The 12,647-nt window shown below is 30.6% G+C and overlaps 1 protein-coding gene across 1 annotated transcript in view; it reads right to left on the reverse strand.

Annotated features, from left to right (window-relative positions):
- Positions 1–12,647, reverse strand: part of LOC120777050 (DNA N6-methyl adenine demethylase-like) — a 132,736-nt gene that overhangs the window by 62,475 nt on the left and 57,614 nt on the right. The window contains exon 3 of the mRNA XM_040108161.1: positions 2,178–2,195. Within this exon, the coding sequence (XP_039964095.1) occupies positions 2,178–2,195 (18 nt within the window). The remainder of the gene's footprint in view (positions 1–2,177; positions 2,196–12,647) is intronic.

The raw sequence follows: 12,647 nt of genomic DNA on the forward strand, positions 1-12,647 counted from the left end.
CTTTGGTGAGTGCGAATGCATGTCAGTATTTATGTATTTGTGTATGGTTGTATGTGTATATGTACGCCTTTGGTAGCCGCGACGGTTAGTGTTGAGCTAAATTGCGCAGACATAGTCGTGATTTGTTTTTATTAATCAATTTAAGCGCTTTTAAGTGCCTCTAAACAATGAGAGCAATGAGCAACACAACAACGGCAACAAAATGTATGTAATTGAAAGCAATCACCGTGTAAGCATGTATAGGCGAGTGTGTTTGATGCAAAATGTTCAATTGCTCGACATTAGCAAACACAAAAAAAATGTTCATTTAGAAATAAAACAGAAATAATGAGTTTATTAAAATAAAGTAACGGTTTAAAACGAAGAGAGCAATCAACACGAAAATTCATAATTTTTTACTCAAATTTTTTTAATTTTTTTTTTCGATAATTGTTGGGCGCATTTGCAGGCTTTTAACTATAAAATAAAAGTTAATAGTTGTTCAGAGTTGCCACCTAACCGAAAACGTTATTATGTTTTTAAAAACATAGAAAATTCACACATTACAAACAGATTTTATATGTACAAATGCTTTCATATATTCAAAAACTTGATTTTAAGCAAAGAGTTGCCACATGTATTTTCTTTAGAAATTGTTGATAACAAAAAAGTTTTGGAACTGCATAATATTTTTATTTAAACGTTTTAAGCCACTTTTGATAGAACAAAAAATTTTTGTGGGGTTGCCACATAACTGAAAACTTTTTTTCTGAAACGCTAAAAGTTTTTTAATGAAGAGAGAAATCACCAAAAAAATGCATAATTTTCCACAAAATTTTTTTTGTAACTTTTATACATATGTAAACTTTGGAAATTAAAATTGGCTAATAATAACACAAATAATAATTTTACGTAGTTGCCACTTAAGTGAAGAAAGCCTTATTTTAATCATAAAAACATAAGAATTCACACATTTCAAACACGCTTTATATATACAAATATTTTAAAATATTCAAAAGTTAGTTTTTAAGAAAAGAGTTGCCACTTGTAATTCCGTTAGAAATAGTTGGTTAAAATTATTAGAACTACATAAAATTAAACGCTTTAAATGACTTTCGACAGAAAAAAATTTATGGAGTTGCCACCTAATGGAAAATCTTTATTTTTCGAAAATACTAAAAAACTTTAAGTAATTGTAGTCAAACAATCTTAAAATAGTTACATCAAAAGTAACGGAAACGAAAATTCCGAACTAAAAACATATTTTCAAACTCACTCAAAAATGTATATTTTCCAATCATATGTACATATGTACATACATATGTATGTAGATATGTTTATTTGAATCTTAGGTATAACCAATAAATGTCTCGAATTTCCTTAAGCCTGTCCTAAGTATCGGCACATGTATAAAATCTATAAATAATTTGTGCCCGCCTCTTAAGCGCAGGTTAATGAACTCCGAAGAATAAGCAATGAGTAGAAAACAACACTCAGTTGTAGTGTGACGCTTTAAAAACCAATTAAAAGTAAAACATCTGCCACAAATTGCGTCTTTGTCATTCATTTCTGTACCTACCGCATACTTGTACATACATATGTGTAAAGATATATGGGTGGGTACATTAATCCGAATGCCAACGAACCAGCCAAAAATAATGCAGAACGACGCATCGGAACAAACCGTTCGACAGTTGGACACATGTGAGCAGGCGTAGAAAATTAATTATGAATACTTCAATGTGCACCAAATAAACATTATTTTATGAAATGAAGAATATCGGAAAAAATTATGAAAAGTCAGTTTTGGCATGTATGGCTTCATAAACTCGAGTTTAAGGTTTTGAGTTTATTAATAATGCTCTCATTTACGAAACGATGAGTGTTTAAGTCGAGTTAGTCGCTATTTTGTATGAATAACCCCGAGTTTGCAAATTGAGTTTAATGATAAACACCAAGATATGCAATAACTCGAGTTCAAGATTTTGAGTTTATTAAGATTTAAGCAAGAGTGAGGCGTTATGTCGAGCTAGTTGCTATTTTGTATGAGTAACTTCGAGTTTGGTAATTGAGTTAAGGGATAAACACCAAAAAATAATAAACTCGAGTTTAGGGTATACAATTTAAGTGTTATAAATATTAGGAAAATATATTTTAATCGTAAAATAATAAAAGAAGAAAAATCATGCGTTACGTACTTGTTTGGACTTGGGTTCCTGGAAATAAAACAAAAAAGTTAAAAATTAGAAAAATTTATTACAAAATATTCTAAATAAATAAGTTGTAATTAGGAAATATAAATCCATAAAAAATATCTGTAATGAGATTAAAAATTGGAAATAATTAATTAAAAAAAGACAAGCTTTCTTTAATAAGTATGCTACAAAAGCCTCTGACCCAAAGTGAGTCAAAAGAAGCCATAATTGAACGAAAATACTTTCGAAACTCAATAAAGCTCTTCGGGTCTGCTACAAAATTGTTGAGATTCCGGCTTTTTCTCCAAATTCGCTCAAGACATTTGTATGATTGCCGGAAATTTTTCTACTGACCAAGCGGGATCGATTGCTTTTAATCGACCTTTTAGCCTAAATTAACTTATGTAAATATAATTTCACATAAAATTAATAAGAGCTTACCATTGAATTCACATTCGAAATCGAATATAAAAGAACGTTGAGCATTATTTTTTATCGATATATTTTATTTTCTATCACGCATATGTATGTAATAATACCAACGCGATAACATTCCTTCGGTATCAAAATGCGGAGTAATGGGGATGCTATATAAGTGCGTATGCTAATACTTACGTTATTTCATTAAAAATATTGATTAATAAAAATCGATTAATAATCGATAATTTTTTGGAACATGAAAATTATCGATACATATTGATATCGATATCTAATATTAAAAATTAAAAAAATCATTAAAAAAATTTACCAATAAAAATATATTAATAATCGATAATTTTTGTGAACACCGAAATTATCGATAAACATTGATATCAATATCAACATTCGCCAGAAAGAAAAACTTTTTCATTGCAACATGCTTTAATGCTCAAAAGAATAGGAAAATAAGAGCTCTAACGGTATGAAAATCGATAACTTATTTCAAAATGTTTATTCCAAAAATACTGCTTGGAAATGAATCGCCAAGTCAGCACATCAATTCATTGGCTATACAACTCAAATACCAACTTGCAACATTGAAGGTATGCCACAGAACTAAACTACCAAAATAACATCAAACACAGCACAAAAGTAACAACAGATTGTCAAAAAAACTCTCAGCAACAAAGTGGTATTGGGGAAAAATTACGTTGAAACGAAAAATACTTTAGTGGATGAAAAAAATCCAAGCAAGATACCAGCTAGAGCGGTGGTGGCAGCGTTGCTTACAACGCCGTTTGGAGAAAGCCAGAAATTGTGCCACAAACACGTCAGCAACATCAGCAGAAAAAGAATATCCTCAAAATTAAGTTTAATGGTTTGAGTGATTGACTTCATTTGATGCTATTGTCCTTAGGATATTTTCTCAAGTGGACATTGCTTGTAGTGCTTTTTTTATGTCATACCACAGCACTGCCTTGGTTTCATTCGGAGGCCGATAGACTGATACAAAAATGTTTCAAGCTCACTGCAGTTATGCTGCGCCACTTCATATTTACTTTTTTTAATTCCCTCGTTCTTAGCACATTTTTTATTTCTTCTGCTTTTAGTACTCTCTTGCGTCATTATTGTCAGTTGCCGTTACCGTCAGCTTTCATACCAAAAAGAAGATAAAAAATAAAATTATAAAAAATAAAAATCATTAGCAACATTACACCTGGCCATGCCACAATTTGTGGTGAAATCTTTGCGACGCAGCGTCGCTCTTTTATTTGACTGCGTTGTCATGTTGCAGTGATTTGGTTCGCTTTTTTTCGGAGCATTGCCACAGGAAATGCGGTAAAAAGTAGTGTAAGGCAGAAAAAATTCTCAAGGAGCAGCTGAAGAAGTTGAAGAACATAATTGAAAAAAAATGAAAAAAATCAAAAAATGTACACACAAAACCATGTTGCAAGTTAAAGTGGAATTTACTGGCAGGACGCATAAAAAATGAGATAAATGCGGTAAAAATTTTGATGCCAAGTTGAGCATGCATATAAAAATATATGTATAAATGATACAGCGCTAAGCCGGCAAAATTATTTAATGAGTGGCATGGTTTTAGTGGAAGGATTGCAGTGTAGCAAAAAAATTTTCTTTTTGTGATTTTTTTTAATTGAGAATTTTTAATGTTTGTTTAGAAAAATATATTTTTTTTAAATAAATTTAATTGTGTTTTTTAATTTTCCTTAAATTCTTTATAATTTTTTTTACTTAACTTTGTTCGAATTTTTATCGATTTTTGATTTTTTAATTCATAATAAATAATTTCTTTCAATATATTTAATTTTATTTTAATTATTATAAATTATTTTTTCCATTTTTAATGTAATTTTTTAAATTTCTTTTAAATTAAAAAAATTAATAGGATTTTCTTAATTTTTCTTCTTAAATTTTAAATTTATTTTTATTTTATATCAAATTTTTTCCTGTTTTAAATCTATTTTTAATTTCTTAAAAAATTAAATAATTTTCTATTATTTTTTTAAATTTTAAAACTTTTTTTTTTTTCTACGTTTCTAATTTTTTCCAAATTTTAAATTTAGTTTTATTTTTTTTTCATATATTTTTTTTTTGTTTTTAATCTAATATTTTGTTATTCTTATAAATTATACTATCTTTTCTTAATTTTTTTATTTTAAAATTTTTTTTAATTTTTTTATATTTTTTCCTTAATATTTTTTCTATTCTTTAAAGTAATTTGTTTAATATTTTTAAATAAAAAAATATATATAATTTTTTTAAAATTATTAACTTTCATAAGTTTTTATTGTTGTTTTTTTTTCTTCTATATTTAATTTTTTATTTCAGCATTTTTAACATCCTTTAATTATTTTTAAATTTTTCTTAAATTTTTTAAATTGTTATTTTTTTTGTTTTTCTTGTTTTTTTTAAATTTGCTTCAACTTTGCGTTTTTTTTGTTTTTGTAATTTTTAAGTTAAATTTTTTAATTCTTCTTTAATTTAATTATTTTCTGAATTTTCTGTATGATTTTGTAAGATTGAGAATTTGAAATGTATGATTGAAAAAAATATTTGTTTTTAATATATTTAATTTATTTTAATTTTTTTTAATATTTTATTTAAATTTGTTCCAATTTTTTAACATGAGAAACCTTAAAGATTTTTAAAATATTGAATTAAAAAAATTAAAAATCGATAAGATCTTTAAACAACTTTTAATTTTTTCATACTTTTTAATATTTTGTCATATTTTTTTTATGGTTTTGCGTTTTCTTTAATGTAATTATTTTAAATTTTCTTTAGTTTTTTTCTTTCATACAATTTTTTCCAAGTTTTTATAATCTTCATTTACGTTTTTTTTTCATTTAGAATTTTCACGTTCTTTTAATTATGGTTAATTTTTTCTTAATTTTATTAAATAATTTTTTTTAATCTTTTTCTTGTTTTTTAATTATTTATTTTATGATATTTTTAAATTTAAAAGAAAATTAAGTTATTTTCTTAAATTTAATTATTTTATAAATATTTTTTATTTAGAAATTTTTACTTCTAATTCCTTATACATTTTGATTGCATTTTCTGTGCACACACCCCGCTTAATTACGTCATGTTTACCAACTTCCATCTATTTGCCTCATAATTGAAACCAGCATATACATACATACATCCGTACCTACGTAATACCTGCAACTGACATTTTGACAAAAATTCCTGCAATAAAAGAAATGTCCAGCAGCTTCACTAGCCAACTTGGCTTTAACGTTGCGGCTGTGTTTTCCTACGTTTTTGATGAATTTTCTTCCGTTAGCTGCAGGGAATTGAGATAATTAGAATTTCATAACAAATAAGGGAATTCCAATTAAATTTTAGTCCTTTGATTGCCTACAATATTTTGTGATTGTTTCAATAATAGCTTTGGCATATTGCTATTTATATTGAAATGAACATTTTCGGCGTGTGCAGGCAGTCTTGCATTAGTATATATGTATGGACATATGAAGTAAATGCATTGAAAAACATGCATGAACAGTAGGCTCCACTAAACTAGACTTTGGTGGTAAACGCTAAGCGGATAATCTGAAAGGCCAAATCTTTAACAACTCTTGCGAAAAAATAGTAAACTAAAATTAATTGAAAAAAAAAAATACTTTTATTATATTATTTATAGTGTGGTTATGCCAGTCTATAGCTCTAAAAGAGTCCTAATTTTGATAACTTTTTCTGGTATAAGGAAAAAGGAATCGGAATTCTGTCTATCAGACTTTATTAAACATGCTTCTGGAGGTATAAAAACTTTATTTTTGTTCAGCTGCTTCAAATAAATCGGTTGTTCAATTAATCAAGGTTCAGTTAACGAGAGATTACTGTATTACATACCTATATGTAATTGGAATTTCTTTAATTAAACTGGCATGTATATTTAATTCCATCAAAATTCTAAGTTAAGTCAACATGAATATAAACTAAGCTATAGAAAATACCCCAGGTATATGCAAATAACTTTTTTGCAAAACTCACTCGAGTTGTTAATCAAAAACTATTGCTTACGACCCTTTAGTATGAAATTAAACAATTAAATTTTTAGAAATTCAATTTTAAGGGCAACGACCAGACGAAAATATGCCACAACTTAAAAGGAGATATACAAATTTCTATATTTTATCTCAAAAACTCGCTTGGTTCTAGAACTGTAAGGATTTTTGTCGATCATAAATGTCGTTTCGAAAGAACTTAAATAGTCCTTTTCAAATACCGCTATTTCAATAATACAAAAGCAGTCTTGATGAGTTTAATTTTCATTCAATTAAGGGCAGAGTTGCCAATTATCGACAAAGTGCAAAAGCTAAAACAAAATGTCCAAGTTTAAAGCATTTAAGAAATTCTTTCGGAAGATATGCGAAGAATTACAAATGTGGAAATATGTATTTTATATTTTCAAATAGAGTTGCCCCCTTTTTAAATAAAAAATAAAAATATTTAAAAGATAGAAAATTTTTAGAAAACCATAACTTTGGAAATTTTTTCATGTAGAGTTGCCACCTATAGAAAAAATTATGTATTTTTAACATAATTGTGGTTCTCGAGAAATTGAAATAACAAATTTCGAACAAATCAAGAGAAAAGTCGAGTAATGATTTGGGAAATATTTAATTTTTATTTATTTTGGCACAAAGTTTCCATCCATCGACAAAAATCATGTGAAGAAGAGATGAAATAGCACAGCATTTTAGAAATACTTGCGGAAATTATGCGGAAAAAGGTGAATTTGGGCACATTTCATTTCATATAATCGAGTAGAGTTGCCACCTTATGAAAAAAAATATTATAAATAGATGTCAAACCTAAGTTCTATAAAAGAGGAATGTTTTAGGCTTTATTTGACTTTAAAGCTTCAATAGGTTCTCAAGAAATATTATATTTAGGTCTCAAGGAGATCCATTATGGCTTCTTCTTCTTCTTTACTGACGTATGTTATAGCTATTTGGTGTCAGTACGAGATACCAAGTGCAACCAGGTCATTCTCCACCTGATCTCCCCAACTGAGTAGAGGTCTTTCCCTCCCTCTGCTTACACCGGCGGGTACTGAATCGGAAACCTGCAAAGCTGGATTGTTCTATTCCATCCGGACAACATGACCTAGCCAGTGCAGCCGCTGTCTCTTAACTCGCTGAACTATGTAAATGTCGCCGTACATTTCGTACAGCTCATCGTTCCATCTACTGTAGTACTTGCCATTGCCAACGCGTAAAGCACCATAAATCTTCCGCAAAACCATTCTTTCTAACACTCCCAAGGCCGACTCATCGGAAGAGGCTATTGCCCATGCCTTGTAGAGAACTGCAGCTTGAATTAATTTCTCCAACAGTAGAAGAAGTCGCACGATGGCGAGTCGCCTTGTCTCAAACCTCGCTTGGTATCGAAAGGGGCGGGGAGGTCCTTTCCGAACCTGATGGAGCTTTTGGAATTTCTTAACGTCAGTTTATACAGCCGTTTTAGTTTTACACGAATATCAAGTTCAGACACAGTCGCATAGAGGCAGTTCCTTTTCGTGCTGTCGTAGGTGACTTTAAAATAAACAAAGGGGTGGAGTGTGTCGATCTTTCTTTCACGGATCTTTTCCAAGATTTGGCGTATGCTGAAATCTGGTCGGTAGTAGATTTCTGCGGTCCAAAATCACACTATGCTCGATAAGTGCTTATATGCGATATTAAGGAGACTTATCCGACGGTAATTGGCGCACATTTTGGGGTCTTTTTGTGAATCGGACAGAGTACACTTAGGTTGCACTCATCGGGCATGCTTTCAACCGACCATATTCTACAAAGAAGCTGATGAATGCTCCTTAACAGTTCCTCGCCGCCGTATTTGAATATCTCGGCCGATAACCCATCGGCATCTGCCGCTTTCTTTTGTTTTGCGGCGTTTAATTGCTATACGAACCTCATCACAGTCGTGTAATGGAACATCTATTCCATCGTAATCAATTGGGGAACCGGATTAGCCATTTCCAGATGTTACATTTTCACTGCCATTCAGCAGGCTGCAGCAGTGTTCTCTCCATAACTTCAGTATGCACTGAACATCAGCCACTAGATCACCACCTTGGGTCCTACAAGACTATGTCCATGATGCCTTCGTCCTTTAAATTTTTACACGCTTTAAAGCGCCTAAATAATCGTCGAGTAAAAAAGCCGTGCCGCAATTCAAAACCACTTTCCTTGCCACTTTCATTTCACTTTAAAATGCACATATATGTATATAAATATATACACTTGAATCCTCATATACATACAAGTATATACATATGTACCGTACAAATTCAGGCTCATAGCTCAATTGCATGCATATTTGTTAGCACATCCTTATAGAGCATTATTAAATAGTAAGTATGCATCAGCGCACTCGAAGGCGTGTCCACACATACATACGTACATACACAAATGCTTATATGTATATGTGCATATGCATGTGGCAGTGCTTGAAGGGCAATGCTCCTTTAAAATATCGTTCGTGACATACTCTACTCCCGATGCGCCTTTGTACTACACCGATATTTCCAGCTTTATATGTATGTAAGTGTGTGTGTGATTGTTTGTACGTGGTAGCTGCATAGTACTTTAGAGGTGCACTTGTTGTTATTGTCGGCAATATTGTATTTCAGATTTGTTATGTGCACCACTGTTATCCTTGTTGTTGTACACTTTTATTCTGTTTTTTTTTTTTTCATCCTCAGCACAAGTGGTTTGCTCGGCATTCTACTTGGAAGCGACGAATGCACGTGTGATGTGCATAGAAGGAATATCTTGATACATATAGATATACAGAAAAAAATGCCAGTATGTATGTATATACACCGATATGCATAGGTAAGCACCAGTATATGCCGGTATTATCGACTGAACGCGAAGCTAGTGCGAAAAATCCGATATGCCATTATGAAAACACGTACGAGCAGCTTTAATGCGAATGCTAGATGTATATGTGTGTGCGTGAGATTTTGATATGTGATTGTATGCCACACGAGTTTGTATGTCCATTCAGCCGCTGTAAAGCTAGCTTGTGATTGAATGCGCACTAGAGCTGGCTGGGAACTGCTGAGCTCGGAATATATTGCAGGCGAGAAGGAATCAGGATAATTTACATTCGCTCTATGCCACATCACGTTGGCTACAGTGTGGTAGACAAGATTTTGAAACTTTTAAATATGTTTTGAATATGAATGATGAATATTAGGCGCTGGGTAGGATGCAGTTGACGGTGCTGTTATCTCTCAAATATCGATATTCAAATGTGTTTAGTATTGCTTTGCTGGCAAAACAACTTTTCTGAAGGTACCATGTGTATATGGGAAGCCTTCAATTTGGACATTGTTTTGGATTTTTTTGAGTAGAGTTGCCAACTAGTCTTGAAGATCTATTAGATTTTTAGAAAACTACGTCACATTGGTGAACCAAATGCGATCATCTCTGAATTTTGACACATTTCGATTAGAGTTGCCAGCTAGACCTGCAAGTCCATAATATTTTTAGACTTTTCAGGGTGTACTAAATGTGGAAATCACTGCCTTCTGACTTATTTTGAGGAGAGTTGCCACCTAGCCATGTATATCTACTTCATCTGTAGATTTTTATAAGCCACTGTAGTAAACAATTTGTAGAAAAAATAATCAATAAAATAAGAAAGTTGTTGTCGACCAAAAATATGTGAAAAAAAAATTCCGGAATAAATGTTTCTCTGAAGATACCGAAGTTTTTAGGGTTTACTTAACCGAAAAATATAATATTCTACAGAAACAGAATATTTTTTATATCAAACACTTAGTGCAATAAAAAGTACTCTTATCTAATCTAGAAAACTAACCTCAGAAAATTTCACTTCTATCCAACATCATATTGAGAGCTAACCTCAAAAGACCTCACTTCTTTCCAAACTAATCTGAAAAATGCATGCCATCATAAAATACTCTTGTACAACCTAATCTTGAAAACTAACCTCAACAAATTTGACTTCTTTCCAACAACATATTGAGAAATAACCTCAAAAAACTTCACTTCTTTCCAAACTAACCTGAAAAACGCATGTCTAAGCAGTTCCACAACAACTAAAGTTAAAAATGCTTACCCGGGATAACTAACTTCAAAAAAATGCACTGCTTTCCAACGTATTATCGAAAACTAATTTCAAAAAACTTCATTTCTATCCAAACTAACCTCAAAAATTAATTTCTGAACATTTCCACTACAAGCAAAATTAAAAAAAACATTGATCCTGAATAGTCTCAGAGTTCTCTTTTATAACAGCGAAATTCTTAACACAAAACACTGTAAGCTAGGAATCCATATCACAGTGAAATACTCAAAAAGGATATTGCATTGCAACTGATGCATTAATGTATGCATTACTTGGATATGTCAGGTATATATGGACAGCCAGCTAACAAGTGTTATGCGAATATACTAAGTACACTGTGAAAAATAAAGAAACTCTATTATATTTGAAAGTAAAGTTACTAGTACTGAACTGAAACGATTACGACTAGTTGCGGACTAGTTGAAATATTACAAAAATTTAACGGTTTGTGATTATTATTAAACGAGTTTAATTATTTGCTCGATTTTTTTAAGTGCCTACATCCTCTTGCGAGTCTGAAATTTTTTTTGTGAATTTTTTTGTAGAGTTATACAGTTAATTGAATAAATAAAATAAAATAAAATTAAATTAACACACTTCTATATAATTCAATGTATTTTTATAACTACTTTTCCCTTTTGAAAGATTTTGGATTTCCTTAATCTCGTAGCCAAACTCCAGAAACAGTTCCGAAAAAAATATCTCTGGCGTTGAGGAAGAAAATAAATATAATTTTTATAAAAAAAAATTTAGACTACAGTGTGACTTAAATAATTGAAGTTGTTATTAAAATCGTAGTACTTTAATCATCAATTGAAACATATATCAAAGAAGCTCGTGAGAATATTTTAAATCGATCAATACAGCTGTTTTGGAGAACCTCAGCTGAAAAAATTAACTCAGAAAAAAGCTTAACGAGAAATATTCATTTAAAGTTTTGGAAGTCAATTACACTAAGTTGAAGAACATTTTTGTCGGAAATCAAATGTTTGGAGAATAAACTCGAATATACAGTTGATAATTGGTAGGACTTTCTTTAATTACTAAACCTTCAAAGACGGTCTAGATAGATCGTTGAAGACATGCCTCGTTATGGACGATCTTCCACCTCTTCAACTGATAAATAAATTAAAAAAGTGGAGGATATGGTACTTAAAATCGTCAGGCAAGTGTTAGAGAGACGGCTAGAGAGCTCAACATCGCTCGCGAGTCCATTTGAATGATTTTGGTGGATTGCCAAAATGGCTATGAAACGGGTTCTTGCTCAAGGTTGGTTGGTTGAAAGGGTAGCGCGAAGAATACTTCAGCGGTCATACTTAACTCAACATCACACTTTAATTTTTGTATACCAACAAAAAAATGTTGCTTTTCGATATCATGCTTTTTTGTACCAGCTACTCTAATTAATCGATAACTTTAAGTCAAAATAAGCAAAGTTAATGCATTCGCGGGTTTTAGCACTTTAGTCTAACTATACCCACTTGAATGTAATTATTGATAGCGAAAAATTGTTTGTTTAAGCATTAAGCCTCTCTGATGCGAATATTGGAAAAGAGATTACTGTTTGGCCTGAATATTGGAAAATAAGCCAATGATGGTGCTGAAGTGCTTTGCATACTGTTTTTGTAGAGCTATGTGGTAGCAATGAGGTGAAAAATCGCAACTTAAAAATTTATTTTTTGGAAAATAGAAAACAATGTAATTTAACTCTCATTTTCAATAAAAATATAATAGCGCATAAGTCTTGGTTTAGTACACAAAAGTAATGTAGTTTAATTATTTATATTTTTTCATATTAAAATTTTATGAAAAAATTATAATAAAAAAAAATTAATAAAAAAATTTACAAAATTGAAAAAAGTAATAAATAAAATTTGCAAATCAAAAATTATATTAAAATTTAAAAATAAGAATAATAAC

The sequence above is a fragment of the Bactrocera tryoni genome, chromosome 5 (assembly GCF_016617805.1).
Source record: "Bactrocera tryoni isolate S06 chromosome 5, CSIRO_BtryS06_freeze2, whole genome shotgun sequence".
NCBI lineage: Eukaryota > Metazoa > Arthropoda > Insecta > Diptera > Tephritidae > Bactrocera > Bactrocera tryoni.